This window comes from Carettochelys insculpta, chromosome 5, assembly GCF_033958435.1.
Source record: "Carettochelys insculpta isolate YL-2023 chromosome 5, ASM3395843v1, whole genome shotgun sequence".
Lineage (NCBI taxonomy): Eukaryota > Metazoa > Chordata > Testudines > Carettochelyidae > Carettochelys > Carettochelys insculpta.
In genome coordinates, this window is record NC_134141.1 from 105,346,906 (window position 1) to 105,369,148 (window position 22,243).

At 39.1% G+C, this 22,243-nt stretch overlaps 2 protein-coding genes across 7 annotated transcripts in view; one reads left to right on the top strand and one right to left on the bottom strand.

The window, feature by feature from the left end:
- Window positions 1–22,243, top strand: part of NADK2 (NAD kinase 2, mitochondrial) — an 80,662-nt gene that overhangs the window by 44,306 nt on the left and 14,113 nt on the right. The window contains exons 7-12 of one of the 5 annotated variants that reach the window (XM_074995656.1): window positions 2,043–2,121; window positions 7,021–7,164; window positions 8,705–8,760; window positions 8,849–8,902; window positions 9,848–9,971; window positions 12,668–12,878. In XM_074995656.1, the coding sequence (XP_074851757.1) occupies window positions 2,043–2,121; window positions 7,021–7,164; window positions 8,705–8,760; window positions 8,849–8,902; window positions 9,848–9,971; window positions 12,668–12,782 (572 nt within the window). In that variant the 3' untranslated portion in view covers window positions 12,783–12,878. Of the gene's footprint in view, window positions 1–2,042; window positions 2,122–7,020; window positions 7,165–8,704; window positions 8,761–8,848; window positions 8,903–9,847; window positions 9,972–12,667; window positions 12,879–15,641; window positions 16,171–22,243 lie in introns of those variants that run through there. The other 4 variants (XM_074995655.1, XM_074995657.1, XM_074995659.1 and 1 more) reach the window with 4 other exon arrangements.
- Window positions 1–22,243, bottom strand: part of SKP2 (S-phase kinase associated protein 2) — a 68,358-nt gene that overhangs the window by 24,096 nt on the left and 22,019 nt on the right. Inside the window, exon 10 of one of the 2 annotated variants that reach the window (XM_074995660.1) lies at window positions 21,401–22,074. The exons of the other annotated variant lie outside the window; for it this stretch is intronic. Coding sequence (XP_074851761.1) covers window positions 21,861–22,074 — 214 coding nt within the window. The 3' untranslated portion in view covers window positions 21,401–21,860. Of the gene's footprint in view, window positions 1–21,400; window positions 22,075–22,243 lie in introns of those variants that run through there. 2 annotated transcript variants of the gene reach the window in all.

Here is a 22,243-nt window from a genome sequence, read left to right on the forward strand (position 1 = left end):
CATAGAATTAAAGGGGAACCTAGAGAAAACTGCAGGCCACTCTCTGCCTTCCCATCCCCACATTTTATTTTCTCATATGTGAACATGTGGAGGCACAGGGCAAGTGTGCCCACAATAGACACTGATTCTCAAGTTTGGATTTTGCTGGAATTGTATTCAAAGATACCAGTAAGATTTTTCCACATACTACAGCCTCTTGAAGAACTGCAGTTACAGTAAAGTAAATGTTTTTTCAGACCGTTCTTCAAGCTATAACCCCAACCTTGAGCAGGCTGAATGTAAAGCCAGAAATAACTGTAAACTTTTTTTGAAGAACAAACTTTAATTGATTTGAGATTTATTATCTCCTTTTATAGTTTTGTATGAGAGATATGCCAGCCCTGCTGTCAGGAAAAGAATCCCATGAGGTTGAACTGAGGGAGGTGATTTCTTTTTTATCATTACAATGATGAGAGTAACTGGAAATACAAGGATGAAATTTGAATGATAAACTGTAGCTGCAGAAACTTGGGAAATCTGGGGACTCCTGTGCAATCAAAGAAAAGTCTGATTAATTTCTGCCTGGAAAATGTTAATTGCAGAGTTTGGACAGATTTCATAATAATTTGTTACAATAGCCCAGTCATTGCCTGTGAATGAACAGGTTCTAGGATGAAAAGAGTTAGTGATCACTTCTTTTCGCTAAGCATCAATAAAATAGCCTCGCAAGTGGATTTGATGTTCCCTGAGATGGTGACTTATTAGTTCTTGGAGGTTTTCAATTGCATCCTTAATTCCAGTGATTAAATGTGAAACTAAAATTACTCAATTTCCTCTCAGCAAATTTCCCAGTGGTCATTAGTTCTGTATAATATTCATATTCTGTCCCTGTTTGCAAAAATAATTTTTTTAAAAGATCAAATAAAAAGAGGATAGAAAGTAATACTGAAAATAGTGCAATCAATGGTAAACCCTCACCTGGAATACAAATAGAGGGGGTCAGAAAGAGATGACAAGAATGATGAAAGGTATAGAAAAACTGTCAAGGCACTGAAGAGATTAGGACTGAGAGGATTCAAATAAGAATGGACATCTCAAAGGTATAGTGAATGACAGGGCCTAGAGAAAGGATGAACATTGTACTTTCTCATAGTACAAAAACAAAGGACATTCAATGAAGTCAAAAGGTGGCAAATCTTAAAAGTAATAAATACTTAATGGATAATTAGCCTGTGCAAGTCTAAGACCAAGTGTTTATCAGAATTAAGAAAATGAGCATACATACAGACTTGTGAAAATAAAGATTAAAAAGAACTTCGGAGATGAAGCATGAGGGTTTAATCATGGCATAAACCAGTTTCCATGTAAACAGATTAAGTCGCAGCTGTTTCTTGTGAAATTTCTTATGCCGTCCTCTGATAGCCTGGTAGTGGTCATTGGAAACTTGGCTAGTTGGAACACTTATACAAACCAGTGTGGTTTAAAATATTCATAGATTTTTAAGGCCAGAAAGGACAGTTGTGATTATCTAGTCAGGTGTCCTAGATGACAGTCCACAGAAATTATCTGAAATAATTCCAATTTGAAACAGAGCATATCTTTTAGGAGAATATCTGGTCTTGATTCAAAAATTCTTGATGATGCACAATTCATCAATACCCTAGTTTAAGTTATTTTCAGTGCTTAATTATCCACTCACTATAACATGAAGAATTCAGATTGTCTGGTTATCCACTTGTCTTTTGGAAATGGTCTGAACTGTTACTTTTAATTTTCCTCAGATTCAAGTGTCCAAACTGGATTTTTCTCAGCTTTTCAGGAAGAAGAGTCTCTGAGTAGAGACCAAGCCTGAAAAGTCGCAGGCAGAAAAATGAACTCTTCATAAAAATGATGAACAAGTTTGCATTCTTAATATCAATTTTCAGTTATGTACTGATAAGTTTAAGCCCTTACTGCTGTTTGTATTGGAGTAAGAAAATTTTGAAAATTCAGTTTTTAGAAATGTAATTTAAAACTCACCAAAATAATTCATGGTTAGTAACTTATTTGTCCATTACATACAGGATCAGAAGTTTCTGGACCACATCTTTTGCCAGTCAGAGCACTAAATGAAGTCTTCATTGGGGAGTCTCTCTCATCCAGGTACACTTAGCTTCTGCACTGATAAACATTTACATTTGTTTTTGTTTAAATATTAGTTTTATGAAAATTCAGCAGGTGACTTTTGTTTGCTGCCATATTTTTTGAGCCCTCGAATATCAGATTTTCATGGGTAACCAAAATAGCTATTTACTAAGATGTGATAAAACAGTTGAGTGACATACAATGGTCCTCCTACCTCTCTAGCCATTCTTTCAGATATGTTCTTCCTCTCCTTGTGCCTGTGGGGTCCCAGAAGGCTTTATCTGGGGTTCCCTTGTTGCTTTACACCCTTTTGGTGGTCTCACGTTCTCATCTGGCTTACCATTTTTATGGTGATTTGAAGATTTACCTGTCCATCCCTTATTTTAGGGGTCAGCAACCTTTCTGAGGTAGACTGACAAAATTTGACCTTTTGATCCGTATATACGGTCCAAGTGCCGGTGATACTTTTTCGTCACTAGTAGTCCTACTTACAACAGCTTTATTAATATATAAATCAAGATGCAGAGCTTTACCATTTAGGTGGTGGTTGGTAGCATTAGGTGGTCTTTTGTTAATCCATAGATGGCATGGCTTTGAGCAAGTTCCCAGCTGCATGGGAAGGAGCAGTGGGAGTGAGCTTCTACCATGCGTGCTGTTGAAAATTGGCTCTTGCCACTCATTCCAGGGGGTGCTGATCCTGCCTTACTTACTGAGAATTGAGACTGGCTAGAGACCTCTTGTCTTATCATAAGAGTAAGCTGAGCTTGACCAAAAACCAAACTTCTGATCTTTCTTTCAAAATTCTCCATCACTAGGAACATTATCATTCTTGTCATTCAAGCATTTGTCCCTGGAGAATTTCTTTGTAGGGGAAGGTAGTGAAACTTCAGACTTCTGTAGAGTGTAAATACTTTTGTTTATGCAATGCCTAGGACATTGGTGCTTCTGAAAACAGTATGAATATTTCATGAGTGCTTCCTCTTGCATCTGCACCATAACAATAGACTGGCCATAGGAACTTGGTTCAAAAGATTATACTTTCTGCAATTTCAAACTTCTGCCCAAGATTCTAAAAGACACACAGCCGCATCCCAATACTTGTCAACACCTTTTACTTTAGAAGATAGTATATTTGCTCATTGAATGTACATTGTTAGACCCCTCTTCTTTACATCCTGAATAGATGAGGGTTTCACCTGCTGCCAGGCGTGGCTGCCCAGATTTTGTCCATCTCAGCTCACACAAGCCCAAAACTGCAAGCTTGTACTGTTTCCTCTCTGCTGCAATCTGTGCTGTCTGCGCCGCTTGATACATGGCCCACACATTCCATGTACCAAACTGGGTGGTTGTCCTGGGTGAAAGAAGAGTTATCTGTGGGGCAGTTTCCTTTTGGTTTTCCCTCCATTGCTTCATACTCAATCTGAGCAGATTGTCAGTGCCTCCCAAAACTTATAACAGAGAGACAGCCGTGTTAGTCTATATACTATAAAAACTTATGTCCCAAAACTTCTGTAATTATAGGTTTCTTTGTAGATGTTTGTGTAACTTCTTTTTATAATATGGATAGGGTGGTTAACCATAAGCCAACCCCTTTTACTTCGGGAGTGGTGATCCAAATATGTCTGGTCTCCACCCTTTGACCTGTCCGGTTTGGGTGACCCTTTCAGGAGCTGTAGCTCCCACTGGCATAGCTCTCCAGGTCCTTGAGACACACAAGCCACCTCTTCACAACAGGGAATGGACCATGAGGTAGCACGCAGAACCTAGAAAATATCAGTACTACCATAACGTCATCAAAGTAACTACATTCCTCAACCACCAACTCGACTGCATTCTGCAATTTACCTTATTCATATTTTTCATAGAACCCTAGGGCTGGAGGAGACTTCAGGAGGTCATAGAGTCCAGCCTTCTGCCCAAAACAGGATCAACCCTAACTAAAGCAGTATGGCAGAATGGGATCTAGGGGATATAGTGGACCACAAGTTAAATATGAGTCGACATTGTGATGCTGTTGCAAAAAAAAAGCAAACATGATTCTGGGATGCGTTAACAGGTTTATGAACAAGACACGAGAAGTCATTCTTCTGCTCTGCTCTGCGCTGGTTAGGCCTCAGTTGGAGTATTGTGTCCAGTTCTGGACACCGCATTTCAAGAAAGATGTAGAGAAATTGAAAAGGGTCCAGAAAAGAGCAACAAGAATGATCAAAGGTCTAGGGAATATGACCTATGAAGAAAGGCTGAAAGAACTGGGCTTGTTTAGCCTGGGAAAAAAAAGATTGAGGGGGGTACATGATAGCAGTTTTCAGGTATCTAAAAGGGTGTCATAAGGAGGAGAGGGAAAACTTGTTCTTCTTGGCCTCTGAGGGTAGAAAAAGAAGCAATGGGCTTAAACTGCGGGTAAGGAGGTTTAAGTTGGACATTAGGAAAAAGTTCCTAACTGTCAGGGTGGTCAAACACTGGAATGGGTTGCCTGGGGAGGTTGTGGAGTCTCATCTCTGGAGATGTTTAAGAACAGGTTAGATAAATGTCTATCAGGGATGGTCTAGACAGTAGTTGGCCCTGCCATGAGGGTAGGGGGCTGGCCTCGATGACCTCTCAAGGTCCCTTCCAGTCCCAGCATTCTGTGATAGAAAATACTGTTTGAGTTGTATTTCATAAACATAGTTGCACATGCTCTCCCTTAGGAATATGTCTTGGATCAAAGATTCTTATAGAAAAGGTAGTGTAATTAGGCTTTATTTGTTCCTATATGTTGTATTGCAACCCTGTTAGTGGTAATACTGGCATACGTACAGAGCTTTGAAGATCAATTTGAGATGATGGCTAGGTGCCAGTGAGATGGTTGCTTTATAAAAATCTAGTAAAACAAACACAAGTTTGTATTTTAAGCTTTTTCCCAGTAACAGTGGAAAGAACCTACTAGGAAAAGCTGTAAAGTTCCCTGCAAGAGCTTACTTGCAAGTCAGCAAAGAAAATAAGTACGTTATGCTCCAAAATATTTGTTAATCTCTAAGGTGCCAAAGGACTTCTCGTTGTTTTTGCTGATACAGACTAACGTGTCTACCCCTCTGAAACTTTGGTTTCAGTTTCCTCCATCTTTCTATGTTGTTCTTTTAAAATGCGTTCGTACAAAGCTCTGAATTCATGTACAAAAAGGAAGCTTAGTTAGGATCAGTTTTCAAGGTGTAACCTTTCCAGCTTATTCAGATAAGAGCTTGCATCACCTATGCAGTTACCTTCTAAGAGGAGCTTTTGAAATGTAACTCAAATGTTAGTAATGAATGGGTGCCGCTGATATACATCTGGTTGTCAGAAAGCTAGAGTGCATAATCTTAGATAGGATTTTATAAACAGAAGCCTCATTTCACCAGCTCTAGCCCAGAGAAGTTTTGAGTCTTAAGGAAAAATGCCACTTTCACTGTAGCCTCGCTGATAGTTTAGAAAGAATTTGTTTAGAGATTAGGGGTTTTAATTAAGCCAGAGCTATTTGAAGAATCCAGTTGGATTTATAAGTTGCTGTTGAAGTGATCACAAATTCAGTTTGAAGCTATGCTCTTAAGGACATTAGAAATTTTCTGTTAATTGGACCTTCCAGCCAGTCTGAGTTTTTGATATAAGCTGGTAATATGAGACCAAATCACAGCATTAGCATGGTTTATGCAGTATTCAACAACTGCACAAGTGGAGAGTACAGAAATTGCAGCTGTTCACCAAGTTGTGACTTATATGTAAATAGCAAGTTCCTCACTTGCATGGAATGCGTTAAAAATGGTATCCCCATGTGAGGTATCATCTTAGAAAAGCTCACTGGGAAATATAGAAAACACTAGTATCTTCAACAAATTACAGACCAGCAGTCATGTAGCACATATAACACATAATTGCTATCTCTGTTGAAATCAAGTGTTAATGTATTGAATTTGTGTATGAACTCCAGTTCACATATCTTCCTTTGTAATCTGCTGTTTAAAGTCTCTTTGTTGTAGGATACATATTCTCAGGTCTGTACAAGAATGGCCCATTCCATTGAAATGCTCACTGACAGGCTTACATGTACTAAGATTCCTAAAGTCTGCTCTGTACCCATTCATTCTTTGGTGAAGCATCCTAACCACATTAATTACAAGATCAGGGACTCATTCTCCTGTACCTCAACCAATGTTATATATGCCAACATGTGTGAGCAATGCTCCTCTACTATGTACAGTGAACAAACTGGGCAAACACTTTGTCTCTATAGAGATAGCAATTGTCACACATTACAAGGACTGTTTCCCTTTGGTATTTGTAATGACATCAGGCAAGACACTTAGTATCTGTGTCCCTCATCCCCCTCCTTCAGTTCCGTGCATCTGATTAGTCAGTCTTTATTTCATTTTTTTTTTTGGACCTTTGTGCTATATAACTGTCAGTCTGTCCTGGAAATACTATAGATCTGAAGAAGTGGGTCTGTCCCATGACAGCTCATCACCTAATAAATTATTTTGTTAGTGTTTAAAGTGCTACATGACTGCTGGTTTGTTTTGTTAAAATACAGACTAAATGGCTACCTGTCTGTAACTATACATCTTCAAAACATGTTATAAGCTATTTCATAATAGGTTGAAGCTATTTTGTAGAAGAAACCTCCAATGTTCAAATGTAATATATAGTGTTGATTGGGCAACTTCAGAAGGCTACCAGCATAGTTTAACTTTGGTTTCTTCCAGGTAACACACAGTGAATTTTATACTATCAAAGTAGTTTACTTTATTAAAAAAAAAAAAACTGTAATGAGTCAGCAAAGCAATATTTACCTCCCTATCAAAATTAAACTATACAAAAATCTGTTTTGAAATGGTCAGCCATGTTTGAAAGTGTTTCCTCTAGATTTATACATGCCTGATACAGGGCTATGTGTTCTGTCTTATTCAGGGTGAACTATAAGTCCTGCAAATCCAGTTTTAAATTCTCACTTCATAGGGCTTCCTACTATGAAGTATCAGTTGATGATGGTCCATGGGAGAAGCAGAAGAGTTCAGGGTTAAATGTATGCACTGGAACAGGGTCAAAAGCCTGGTGAGTTAGTGTCACTACTTTTCTCCAACATGTTCATTTTCTGTAACTTCTAATGCATTAGGTCTGTTATTTTTTCACAATCTGAGTTGCCACAAACCAAGTTTGTCTGAGTAATGAATGAATTCTTTAAAAGAAAAATCACTATGACAAATGTGTGCTCAGTTTCTCTGCCTGTCATGTCTCAGATGGCTCTCATGGCTGGGATTGGAAGATAAATAACCACCTGATGGGAAGGAAGGTCTTGAAGGATCAGGAGAATGAAAACAACATTGGGGACACAGGATTTGGTCAAGCAAATCTGAGGGAGAAGCCCCCTGGAGAATCGGAGGTGGCATGCGGGCGGGAGGGAGCTAGCCTGTCTGACTTGAAGAGTTCAACAAATTTCATGTCACTGAACTAACTACAGGTTGAACCTCTCTTATCCGGAAGTTTCCCTTCCAGCAACATCTGTAATCCATCATGATTTTAGATAGCCAGATGACCACGTATTATGCGTGTGGCCAAGTATCCTATGGTCTGTAAAGTTTGTCTACAGCCACCAGTCCTGGCTTTGTTTTCTGTGCTGTTTCTTAGCTGTAATTTACCCCTAAATGTCTTCAAAGAGCCCAGTAAGCAGTGGAAGTGTTCGTAATGTGCTAGAGAATAGTGACCTCCCATGGTCCAGCACATTCTCTTGTTTTGGCACCAGTCACATCCCAAGGGTGCCAGACAATAGAAATTCAACCTGTAGTCTTACTGTTGTTGAGCAGCCATCTCTTGCAAATTCCTAAACAGGGCTGTTGGGGGGTGGGGGCCAATACAAATTTTGAAAATCATGAAAATACGTATCTGGAAACAGCCAGCCTTCCCTGCAGCTTCTGCTGCAAGCCCTCTCTCTTCCACCTTTCCATTCACACCTAATTTAGAAGGTGTGTTATCGGTTTTAAGAATCCTTCTCAGATGAGTAAAGATTTGTGTATACAGCATTTTGCTAGTTAAAGTTAAGGTGTGAGTTTTTTAAACTAATTTGGTTAAACAGGTGAAACTTCACCATATACACAAGCAAAGTAAAGTTTATTTTCCTAGGGTCTATAAGAACTGCACGGCCTGCATTTGAGTACTTTGCATTTTGCAAAGCTGCTTTACTTTTAGTTTGTGGCATGTAGACATGGCCTGGATTGTACAGAACTCTGAAAATTTTAGAGCAATATAGCCCCTGTGTTTGTACATTAAATTGTTCTTTCTCGCTGTCCATAGTTTTCAGTCAGCTTTGTGCTACAGAATTTTTAGTACTGGAAAATACGTAACTTTGAGTGGTAGCCGTTGAGAATGAATATGAAGAGCTTTGCAAATGAGGGGTGAATGGTGTAACGTTTCACAGCTGGGAATGTACATGAGTGGGTGATTGTTAATCCAGTAGTTGTGTTAAGGCATTTTCTGATATGGTTATCTTTGGCTAACTTTGATTGCAAACATTTTTAGTTAATTTTGAAATCATAAGAAATAAATTTTGTTAGCACATATATCACTTGCCAGACACTATCTTTATTTCTATGTTTAGGTCCTATAATATTAACAAGGTTGCAACCCAGGCTGTTGAAGAGATCCTTAAGATTGGTGAGTGGACAGCACACAAACATTACATATTAATTTTATATGAAGATGATCCAGTCTAATTAGATCCTTTCTTCCTTTTGTTCAACAGCTAAAAAGCATGAAAGCTTGAATCTTCCTTTGAGCAGGGAACTAATACAGAAAGGTTCGTGAAAATGACAACCTATTTAGTCATTTTATAACTACTTAACATTAGCTTTTCCTTAATTAAATCATTCCTCTTAAATATAATGCCTATTTAGCACTGAAGTAAAAGGATTCTTGAATTATGAATCATATGGTACATTTAATAGTTTGGTAGAGAATTTCAGGTCTTTACAATTGAACTAATGATTTGAATAATAATTCTGATGGAGAGAGACTGTTGCTTAGTTCGGGGTGAGTAAACTTTTTATGTTGGACCCCACTTTTTGTCCCTGCATTTAGCAGGCCCTCCCTCCCCATCCTATCTTATGTAATCCAAACCAACAGAAAGTTCAGTTATGTTCATATAAAAAAAAAAACAAAACTTTTGCCACATGTAAGAAAATAAATTAGGTCCATTAATGGCTCTTAGCCAGAATAGGTAAGAAATGGTGTCCTTAGCTGCTGTTTGTCAGAAGCTGGAGATTGCTTGATCGGTGCCTGTTCAGTCCACTCCCTCTGGGGCAACTGGTATTGGCCACTGTCGGCAGACAGGATACTGGGCTGGATGGACCTTTGATCTGACCCAATATGGCCATTCTTATGTTCTCAAGTATGTAAAAACTTCTGTTTATCGGTACATAAAAGTGAATACACATACATAAAAATAGTAACATATTTCAGCATTTTTAATGAGATGGATGGGCCTGTGACATAGCAGCCAATCATGCTGCTCCCCCTTATGACATTTCACATTGCCCCCAAAGGAGCCCACCCCCCACTTTGCTCACCCCAGGTTAGTCATACAGTGGAACTGTAATGACTGTTCTTGAAAAGGATAACTCCTTTTAATTCTAACTGGGATTTTTTTGAAAAAAAAAGCTGTCTAAATGCCATTTTGATAGTGGAGATTCCTTTGCCTGGAATGTGCAATCTTGAAGTGATAGTTCAATTTCTGTACTTTCAGTAACAAATGAATATAATGACTCCCTGCTATATAGTCCAGAAGAACCAAAGATGTTTTTCAGTATTCGAGAGCCTATTGCAAACCGGGTTTTCTCAAGTAGTCTGCAGCGTGGGTTCTTTTCAAAGTAAGTATTGCCTATAAATGTATTTGAACACTTAGGCCATGTCTACACGAGCACAAATCTTCGAAATAACCATGCAAATGGCCATTTTGAAGATTACTAATGAGGCACTGAAATGCATATTCAGCGCCTGATTAGCATGCCGCCAGCCATGGCTCTTCGAAATTGCTGAGTTTCGCTCCTGTGTGGCTCATCCAGATGGGGGTCCCTTTCGAAAGCACCCTGGGAATGTCAAAATCCCCTTATTCCGATCAGTAGATAGGAATAAGGGGCTCTTCGAAATTGCTGCGTTTCACTCCCGCGTGGCTCATCCAATGTGGGGGGGGGATCCTTTTCCAAAGGACCCTGGGAACCTCGAAATCCCCTTATTCCTATCTGCTGATCTATCTACTGATAGGAATAAGGGGATTTTGAGGTTCCCAGGGTCCTTTTGAAAAGGACTCCCATCTGGACGAGCTGTGTGGGAGTGAAACATGGCAATTTCGAAGAGCTGCGGCCAGCGGCATGCTAAGGAGGCGCTGAATATGCATTTCAGCGCCTCATTAGTAATCTTCTAAATGGCCATTTGCATGCCTATTTTGAAGATTTGTATTAGTGTAGATGTAGCCTTAATGTTTAACTAATATGTAAGACAAAATAGGTAGCCTGAGAGCTTGATTTAAATGTACTTGCGACTCAGATTTCTTTGTCCTCACTGAACCAGAAGCAAGTGCTCCCTCTCTCAACTGCTTTCTGGGCTAATTGTGCAGACTAGGGAAAGACTTCCACTTTGTCTAATTAGATTGTGTGAGATGGGCAAATATAGGAAGACTATTAAACTGAATGAACACCAAAGAGTTTACCTCCTTGTTGAGGTCTGAATGTGATCCAAGGCCCCAAAAATAGTAACCTGGGAAAACTATTAAATTAGGAAGCTTTTGATATGGATGTGTTCTTAACAATATATATTCACCACTATTTGCATATTCTGAATTTGACTCTGAGTATAAATTTACAGTAGGTTTGTTGGTACAAAAGTTAGATGGGACAGTAGAGTGATAAAATCCTGGATAATCTCATTGCAGTTTCAAAATGTAAGCCTTGAAATTTCACACACATACAAGTAAGATTGTTTTGTTTCTATGAAATTCTCTTTTCAAAAGTCACGTAAGTCATCTTCAAAAGAGGAGGCAGGACACTGATTCCCTTCTCCCATCAGTGTACACCATTCATACAGCCTTTTAAAAACAGATTCTCCCACCTCCTTCTCCCCTTCCCTTTCTGCACATCAGTGCTCCCTTGAGAAGGAATTGCTGATCTTGTCTTTGCTTTATGTAGACTGGTTAGAAGCTTTTTTTAAGAAGTCTGACAGAACCATTGCCTAATGAGAGGTTTGTAAGAAAATGACTTTCCTTGCGTGAAACACATCGGTAGTAGCATGAGCATAAGGATTTATAAAATAGTCTTCTCATCCCTGTGAAAATATTGAACCTTTCAGTATGACTGGTCTTCCTCAAACTGTCCAGACTAAGGCTGTGTCTTCATTATACCCCTTAAAGAGGCACAGTTGTGCTGCTAAAACCTTGCTGCTGTAAGTCATGCAGCGTAGCTGCTGTTTGTTAGCAGGTGAGAGCTGTCCACACTGGTGCTTTTCATCAGTAAAACATTTGTCAGTTAGGGTGAATGCAAAGGTCTAGTGATGGAGCACCAGGCTGGACAGCTTTCTTGCTGGCAAACAGCAGCTACACTGCATGCCTTATAGCAGGAAGGCTTGTGCCACTGTAAGCTGTGCAGAGTAGACATCTCCTAAAATGTGAATTCTACCCAGGGTGCTCCTATACTAGGAGATTAGGTCGAATTTGTTAAGGTCAATTTTGTAAAGTCAAGGGTGCATGTCCATACTGGTACATGAAGTTGATGGAGTGCATCCCCATAAGGGTTGGGAGCTTCCATTTTGTTAGCAATGCACTGTGGGAACCTGTCCCACAGTTCCAGTTGCCCCGTGCTTTGTGGGTTAAGCGCCCAGTTTCTGGCAGCGCAAAAGTGTGTGTGTGTGTGTGTGTGTGTGTGTAAAAACTGTGGAGAGGAAGAACAGGGAGAAGCTGGCTGCACTCAATGCTTTGAACAAAGTGGAGTGCCAGTTCTGGTGTCGTAAATAAGCTCAGGCTGGTGGAACAACATTGTTCTGCAGTGGCTACAAAGAAAACTTTCACGTGTGTAAAGTGACTTTCATGGAACTTTGTGAATTGATTCCCCTACCCTAAAGAGACCTGCTCTGACAGTTCAGAAGCAAGTGGCAAAAACTCGACGGAAGCTTGCCACACCAGAGAGCTACCAATCAGTGGGCAAGCGATTCAGAATGGACAAGTCTACAGTGGCAGCTGCTGTCGTCCAGGTAGCCAAGGCAATCAGTACCTTCCTGCTGTGCAGAACAGTGACTCTGTGGAAATGTTAGGACATAGTGGATGGTTTTGCTGCAGTGGGGTTCCCTAACTGCAGCTGAGCAACAGAACACACATCCCTGTCTTGGCACCAGACCACCCTGTCACAGAGTACATCAACTGCAAGTGGTACTACTTGATGGTGGAGCAGGCATTGGTGGATCACAAGGGACACTTTACTGACATCAGCATGGGATGGTTGGGGAAGGTGCATGATGCTCGCCTCTTTAGGAGCTCTGAGTTCGTTCAGAAAGCTGCAGAATGGATCTTTCTTCCCAGGCCAGAAAATCATGCTTGGAGAGGCGGAGATGCCAGTAGTGATCCTGGAAGACCCAGCTTGCCCCTTGCTCCCTTGGCTTATGAAGCCATACACTGGCAGTCTGGACCACAGTAAGGAGAAGTTCAACTACAGACTAAGCACATGCAGAACACTGATACAATGTGCATTTGGCTGTTTAAAAGCCCAGTTCAAGAGTTTCCTGACTGGGGTAGACCTCAGTAAAAGCAACATTCCTCTCATGGTGGGTGCCTGCTGTTTGGTCCATAACTTCTGTGAGAGCAAGGCAGGGTGGGGAATTTCATGCCAGGCTGGCGGGCCAAGGCAGAGCACCTGGCTACAGCTAGACACCAGGACAGTAAGGAGAGCACAGCAAGGAGCACTGCTCATCAGGGAGGCCTTGACAAATAGCTTGATAAATATCAGACAGAGCCATGACAGTCACGTCTGGTATTAAGGACGTGTCTCATGTATGATGTGTGCTGCCTGTAAAGCTTCCCCTTCTTCTCCCTCCCCTGAAACACAAGCAGTAAAGACCGTGTTTGAGAGCTTTGTCATTTTTATTTAGGGGACAGATTTAGCATACAGTAAAAAAGTTCATGGCAGAGGCTTCAGAGTTGGTAAGCAAGGGTAAGAGGGGTTTGGTTTTGCTGTCACAGGTGGGGATGTGTTTCATCATGGGCTGCAGTGGGGCTCTGTGCTCCTGTGTTGGGCACCTCAGGGGATCTGTTTGCTACACCATTAGCTTCAACATCTTCTCCTGGGTCTGGACTTCATGCACTCCTCCTGATATGGTCTCCTGTCTTCTCTCCCCCACTCCCCATCATCCTGTCCACTCTCTTCTCCTCCATGCATGTAACTGTGCCCTGTCTGTGTGGATAGGTTGCATGTTTTCTAGAATCTCTCTGCCTGTATTCATAGCTTGAGGGTGGGTATGGCGGGGAGGGCTGCAGTGGTCAAAAAGCCCGCTGTTGAGCACACTTAAAACATAAGTGAAGGCTAGACATTAAGGACACAAGTTTATTGTAAATAAGTTTTGCTAAACACAAAGTAATTTCATGAGAGCACCTCTGTGGCAAACAATAGGGATGTGTTATGGACAAGGACAAATTTTAGCTTTTAAGCATCTTGTCTGCAGCAGGTACTACATGGATTTGAAGGGACCTGCTTGACTCAGTTTTCTTCCAGTCAGGGCAAGATCCAGATTTGGGGTACCCTTTGTAGACCGTGATTCCAAAAGCAGTTTCTGCAGTTGTGCATGCTGCAGGTGGTTGGCAGGGGGGGAAGGGACATGGTGGATTGTTGGGGCTGAGGCTGTCATGGTCACCACATCCTTCTGCCCAACTTGCTGAGGTGTTGAGTTCACTTCTCCCAGGAAGCTGGGGGCAGGCATTGCAGTGTGGCTCTTGCAGTCACTGCATTATTTTCCCTTTCCCCACCTCTTGTCTCCCTGCCCCTGGACTGGGATAGTGAAGGAGCTCAGGGAAGAAAAGGGAGCAGGAACAGGCATGGCAGTGTGCCTTATGCTTTCCTTCTCAGGTCTGTGTGTGGTTCTGGCAGTTGCTGTGTGCTCCCAGGCTGTGTAGTTACAACACCCACCACCGATCACACTCAGTTGCCTGAACTCACCAGAAGTGCCTCCCCTGCCATCAGAGGCACTGTAGGCTATGATTTTCTTTTCTAGCAAACAATATAATTTTCCATTTGGGTGGCTTCTTTCATCTTTCATGTAGATTCCTTTGGTTTCCTAAGTGAAGTGTTAATACTGAATATTTCTACTGTTTTACTACAGCCTGAGGCTCATTTTGAAAAGATGCTTGAAGAATCATGCATTTGTTCATGGGGATTCTAGATAAATAGAGCAGCTTGATTTAAATAATTTTTAATCTATTTTCATCGTGGTTGATTTTTAGTGATTAGTTATATTAACAGCTTGATTTGCAGTTAAATACAGCCTTTATGCTAAATTTAGTGTGTTTGTTTTTGCAAATTAGGAACATTCATTTTATATATACCTTTTTATATAGCATATGTTACATTTATTAGGCATCTTAACTTTCTGTTTTTTAATTATGTTGCAAAATGAGTTGTGTTATTTAGTAGATTAGTAGTTTTCAACTTGTGGTCTGTGGACCTCAGTCTGCAAATTATGCCTAAGATTTCCACAGGTGTCCTCAGCACCATTCAAAATGTAAGGCTCCACAGACGAAAATAAGGCTGCAAAACATTGGCCTGGATGGATAATTTTTTTACTTGTGAATTGTGACAGGCTCTATTTGAACAGAAATTAAAATTAATGTAAAAACATAAGTATTGTGAAATGGTTTAGTTAGATAAAACTACCTTAAGCGTGCTGGATGCCTAAACTTTTTTCTTATGAAAACATACTTTAATAAAAACAGTTTTAAATGCAAAACAAGTATCTCTATGAAATGAATTAACCAGATTATCATGTCCTTCAAGATTTTAAGACTCCCCTCTCACCTAGTTTTAATTCATAGAGTGGAAGAAGAAAACCAGCTGTCCTGCTATTCTAGCACCCAAAGGATGTCTCAATGGTGAATTAAGGAGACACATAATTGAACTAGTTGAATAAACTGAAAGAAAATGTGCACAGATGAAGCTGTTGCTGCTGCTGTCAAAAGCTGGATCTACAGTTCAGCAATTTGATTCCTTCTGTTCAGTGCTTTGACTAACACTTGCCTGCACACACATGCTGGGTTAATATTTTTAATGTAGTTTACAAGACTGAGTATAGGCCTTAAGATAGACTGCCAGTTTCAATTTAAATTATTTAAATTAAATATTTATTTTAAAATAACTGATTATCCATCCTACTAGTGATACTTTTTTCTGATTTATTAACACACAAAACAGAGGTATTCGGTATATCAGAACTAACCTGTGTCCACTAATAGAAAGTAAAATTACACTGAGATTTCCTGTAGAATAGTTAAACACCTGTCTTTTTTGCAGGATTTGTGTCCGGTCACGTTGTTGGGATGCTTGTATGGTGGTAGATGGAGGAACTTCTTTTGAGTTTAATGATGGGGCAATAGCTTCAATATTGATCAATACAGAAGATGCATTGCGCACTGTTTTGCTAGAAGAATGAAGACACTTAATACAGTCTGTTTTAAATCCTACTAAATACTGCATCTAGAGAAGGGACTCACTGCAAAGATGGACAAGTACATCAGAATGCTGCATTACTTTGAATTTGGAAAAATTGCTTCTACAGATGCAAGAATAGTGAGAGAGACCTGAAGTAATTTCCCACTTCTGGGAATGGGAAGTCTGCGGGGAGGGTGGAAAGAGAGAGACTGATTTTTTTGTGCTAGCACCTGGCAAAGAGGAAACACATGAAGTCCTAATCTAATTTAAGTGAAATGTGATTACTTTTTTTTTTAAAAAAAACAACCTTTTTAAGATGAATGTGAACAGAACACTTTTTAAAAAAAATTAGGTAGATGGCTTCAGATGAAATAAAGTGGCTAGCCTTGAATATTCAAATGTACAGTGTTTTTTGTAGCAGTCTGAACTGAATGAACCACCTCAATCTTTCATACATATACTTTTTTACAGAAAAGTAGGCTGACCAAGATGTATTGAGTTGATGCATGGATAAAGAATAGACTTTGGAAAATAAATCCTGGTGTCGGCCTAATTTGAAATGGAATTTTTGTACCCCCCCTTCAGAATTTTGACACTACTTTGTAGTACTGTTTGTGGTAGCTCTTCCAGTGATTTTTTTCCCTACTTTTTTGGTATTTTCTTCACTTTTTAAAAAAATGTTTGTTCCAACAACTAGAAACTCATTTATTGTGAATGAGAACTTAAGTCAAATCCAGATTTTTTTTTTGCTTGCTATAAATATATTTTAATACCAATTATTTTAACTGTAATAAATGCTGCTTCAGTGAATACATTAATTGGCTAACAGGTGTTGCCTCAGTCAGTCAAGGAGAATGGTATGGAATTATATGGCTTGGGTTTTTAAAAAATGTGATTTGGCACTAGTAAGAAATAGTTTTAAATTGAATACTTGATCTGCTTCATACCTATTCTTCTGAACATGCACAAAACCTGTACCATTCTTTTTGTATGGCAGTGGAGATAGCATTACAAGACAATTAAATACTTTGATACTTACACACAAAGAACCCTGTATAAGGGCTGCTGACACTTGACTGTGACCAATTTGCTTTTGGTCAAACAACACCTTTATGCAGATAGTATTTAAATACAGTGCATGTCTGTAAAAGAGAGACCATCATTATCTACGGAAACTAAGCGACTCTATGATCATCAAGAAAGGTGCTGCGTAGCATGTGTATTACAGGGCAGAACTAGACACAACTAAAGTTTGAATTTTCTACTTGTGACTTAGGAGCAACTAAGGGTTTGTTTCTACTGCAGTTAACTTATTTCAGAAAAGAGATTATATTGAAGATTTACTCAGATTTTTCTAATAGCAGCCAGCATATTTAATTGTTTACATTTTGAAATGATAAACCTGTTTACTATATAGGTGGATCAAATAGATGTTACCTTTATTTAATAAGTAGTTTAAATAGGCTTATTTTCTTTTTGCTCAGCATGAAAAGTTAAACTGCAGTTATGTTGAGGAAGAGGCATGAGATGATTAAATCTGTCATTGTAATGAGTTCAGATACAGTTGCACATTTATGAACACTTTGGATACAATATTTTTTTTTTTTTAAATTGATGTAGACAAATCTGGTAGAAATACCCAGTGGAAAGGTGGAATCAAAATAGCCAGATAAGCTCTTTTGAAACTATTGTCCCCAAATTTATGCTCTGTCTAATGCAAAAAACCTGCAATTTAAAGTTAATTTTAATCACAGTTGTGGATTAATTCCATTTAAAAAACAGAGGACTGTGCAGGAACCAGAGTATTCCAGTAAATGCATTATGTAAAAAAAATCCACATTCCAACAGTAATTTCTGCATTTTGTCAACTGGGTAAGGTGTTTTGGCAAATATCCACTGCTGCTGATTTGAAGTGCTGCAACTTTCCCTTGTAAGTATGCATTTTAAATATGTAAACCCCAAAAATAGCCTAGGTATTTTTAATAACTTTTAAGAACACTTTTTAAAATGGTGTTGAAAGGTCATTAAATAACAGTATGATTTACCGTAAAGTACAAACACAAAAAATATGGGCAAAATGCACTTTTCCACTCACCCAAAATTGCGAAGTATCCAAGTAAATGAGAATATCTTGTGCTATACTATTTATAACAGATGGATTAAACAAAATTAGGGTGTTTGTTGCTTCTGAGTTTCAGACCCTTACATTGAAAATGCTGTGTCTTAAGTAATACTACCTAATAGTAGAGTGCCAGTCTTTAACCTGCTTAAGATTTTCGTATGATGTTATCAATTAGATTAACTGTTAAAGAATCACTAAATGAGTTTGTGGACCTGACCCTCATGTGTGCTGTCTACAGGCTTTGTAGCTGACATCTATTATTTATATTTCTGCTGCTCTTGATAATGGCGTACAAACAGAAGTATTGAGATGGAAATGTTTGTGCTTGTTAGAAGTATTAAAATGTGTCAGAAATCCACAGTGGACAAATCAGTAGGAAGAACTCATGCCTGCTTTACAAATGAAGTTTAGTAATCTCTAAAATTTGGAATAATATAGGCAACTCATCACATAGCATACATGCAGATGTCAAAATAGTCTCATCTCTCCATGCAACCTGGTATTAACTCCTAAACTCGATTTAGCAGCCTGCTCAATTCAGTGTATTTCAGTTAAGCAGTAATTAGCACCACTTAACATTTTGCTAAGCTAACATTTGATATTTGCTTTTTAAAAACAGTATGTTGATACATAATGTAATAAAATTAAATATGAAGAAATGTATGAAACTCTTGTGTATATATATTTTGTAGTGTAGGTGCTTCTTTAAATATGTGTTAATCTTTTGACTTGCTATGCAACTTTTGATTCAATAATCCTTCAAAATGCATGAGTGCAAGTTGCTCTTAACTCACATTAATCAAAATCCTGCTCCTCCTGGCCCTCAGGGCTGTGTGGCTCCGGCTCAAAGTTTGCCCCTCCTGCAGCCCTGTCCCACACCAGGCTTAATCCTCCCCCAACAAACCCCAGGACTTACCTTTCAAAAGGAGCTCCGCGTACTCTTGCCACTTCCCTGGCTGCAACATGTGCATTCCACCAAGAAAAAAAGCTACCCCCTCGACTAACATGAAATTTGAGTTATGCAAGGGTGCATGGAAAAGCAACCTTAACTTGAGGGACTACTGTATGTTAGTATTTTAAGCAGGACAAGTTTTGTTGGAGGACTTGCTCAGAATTTAAAGAATGGAAACTTGCCATATAAATGTGTCCCAAATATATCCTAGGTGAGACTTCCCAGCATCTTATGAATGTTTTAGCCAATCATACAACTTCTATTTAACATTCAATTTGCTCTTGGAACCATGTGGGGACAGATAGCCACAATGACTTTTAAATTGAAATTTTGAAAATGTCAACATGTTAACCAGAAAAAAATACATTCTTTGTCTTTTTGATGCCAGAGACACCTGTTTGTTACAGTAAACTTGAGACAGAGCCTTCAATATTAAGTGGAAACCTCTGGTGCTGGCATCTCATGTAATGAGCACTGCAGCTTGCAGACATAGAATCAACACCGTTGTTCTATAAGGCCTCAAGCCAAGCAGTATATGGCCCACTTAATGCAGAAAACTAACCCTGCAGAAGAAATGCTTTGGTTTTATGAATGGCATACTCTCTGCTAAACTGATGTTCCAGCACGAAAGTTGTATAGGCATGCTGTACTGGTACAATCTTTTGGTAAATTTCTTCCTGCCATGAACTGTGCAGTGGTCAGCAACCACTGTTAGATATTTCTTGTTACAATAGTCATTTTGGTTCTTCCCAACATACAATACTGCATTCATCTTAAAGCATTTTCTACACCAGTACTGTTACAAGTTTAATTTCAGTGTACAGACTTGTATCTCACATCAGGCTCTATGAACTTCAATTCCCTTATCCCCCACCCCAGCTCCATTTCTCCCACTCCTTTGTTTGGAAAAGATGAGTAAGATGTAAAAACCTACTATAACAGTACAGAGCTGCACCATCCTGATCTTGCTGAACAAAGGGGCAAGTTTGCAAGTCTTTGCAAGAGAGAGAGTGCAGTCCAAGAACACTTACCCAGAGCTGCAACTTTAGTGCACTTCAAGTGCAAGGAAACATTTCCCATTCACAAGGTAACTTTTTTTCCCCCAGGTTACTTTCCTGTCACCATAGCAGATTGGTTTGATAGTTTTTAAAAAATTAGTTTATTGGCATGTAACTTTGGAATGCTGTAGCTTGTTAGTACAATAGTTAAGGAGAGAAACAATACAATATCCTTCTGTATTTCGTGTGTAAAGACCTTGATGTGCTGTAGATTTACTTAACTGTAGCATGGTTGTAGTTTCATAGACTAAAACATTTGTGACTGCGCTACACTTAAGAATGGAGTGGAGTTTGTTTTAAAAAAAAGTTTGAAATTATGCAGAGAACACTGAACCTTTTAATGGCTTTGTCTTTATAATTTTAAGGTACGTGTTTAGGATCCCTTGCTATCAAGACCTTACATCAGGTACAAGTTGAACCTCTGTAGTCTGACATGACCAATGAGAACCACAGAAGGTCAATCTTGTCCAGCATCACCAACATGCTTACTGGGCTCTTAAACATTCAGGGGTAAATTCGAGCTAAATAGTAGCACAGACTACAGAGCCAGGACTAATTAGTCATGCTGAACAACAGATGTTGCTGGCCCAGACTCTTGTACTAAAGAGGTTTAACCCATACTTCAAAAATGTCAGGCTGCTTAGATATGTAATATACAGGCTGTTTTCAATAAACTCAAAGCAAGCTGGCTAGTTGGAGAAATAGTTTGACTGGAAGTGATTAGTGGCATCACCACCTCACCCAGGCTGTTATATGCCTAAATTATTCACCTCTAGCCAGAGATGTTTTGTTAAATGAGTTGAGCCTTCAGATAAGAGCTTACTTTAGTCTGAACTAGTAAAAAAAAGATTAGCACGACTATATCACTTTCAAGCCTGAGAGGTGAAGTAAAGCTGACCAAAGTGCCTGTGTAACACTAGACTGACATTAAAATTCTTCTGTTGGACCTAGCTCTGGTCTTTGGGTGAGGTAGATTATCTACACCAACAGAATGCCTTCTCTCCACTCCCATCAGCAAGTAATGTATGCACAGCTGTACCATTAATATTTTATACTCCCTGTAGCACTTGATCACCTTCCATGTAAAACTGATTGAGTGGTAATAGTCTCTTCACAAACCAGTAGACTACATAGTCCTGTGAGGTATTTTTGCATAAGGTTCTTTTTAAACCCTACTGGAGACTGGCATAGGTAGACGGGGATTCTGAGTGCCATATTTTGTCTCACTATGGAACTAACCATTAAATCAGAAGGCTGACAAAACGGAAGAACCTGTGACCAAACTGGTGAGATGCAGAAATAGAATATCCAGGAAAACACACTGGTATGAACTTCAGTTAGCTGCTTAAAGCACAAGCACAGTTAACCAGAGGCCAGGCTGTGATTTGCTACATAAATGTGTAAGGTTGGAGATTTGTCACCCCCTCCACTCCAGTAGAACAAAGGTAAGAAAAAAACAGATCATATGGTGTTAATAAGCACAGAGGAGGACCTATGACAAACTACTTTATGGTTGTACAACAGAACCTCAAGAATTACAAACAACCTCCATTGCTGAGATGCTAATGCTAAACAAACCATAATGGTTCTTTCAAAAGCTTATAACTGAATATTGACACTTTTGCAAAATAAAAATACTACTTTTAACAAACTTCCTAATGTAATCATATAAACGTAACCCAATTGCAACAGTCACTTGGTTTTTGTAAACATCTATTTAAAAGTAAGATTTTTGACTTAATGTTTACAATTAGTCATACCTGATTGGATTTTTCTGGACACACTGCTGAAGACAGTGAGGACAATGTAAAAATATAGTGAGGAAAGTAAAGCATAAGATCAAGTTAAAAAACACTTTTTATAAGAACTAGAGTAATGCTCCATTGCTTGGGTTTCTTGAAGTACACGAGCTTAGAGCCAATAAAAGGAAATAGCCAGCGAACTCTGCATCATAAATCACTAGGATTTCTCAGCGTCAGTCTGCATTTCATACCCCAGATCTCCTGATTCCTTTTGCTGCCAACAGTTGGCCGTGCAATAGTTGTAAAATGTGAACAATTGATCTTTATGTGGGGAAGCGTTTCCTTTAGGAGCTGTAAGGAATTGTCAGTCACTATTCCAAAAGCTTGAAGAGTCTTTAGTGTGGGAATTTCACCAAGTTCACTACAATGAGAGAAACAAAAACCAGCTAGTCAGATTGCAAAAAATGGCTTAAACCTTTTGCCCAAAGAGAACAGTACAATTTTTTCATGAAAGTTGAAGATAGTATTTTGGATAAATGTTTGCACCCATTTAAAAAAAACTTTAAATATAATTTGAAGTTTTATGCTCT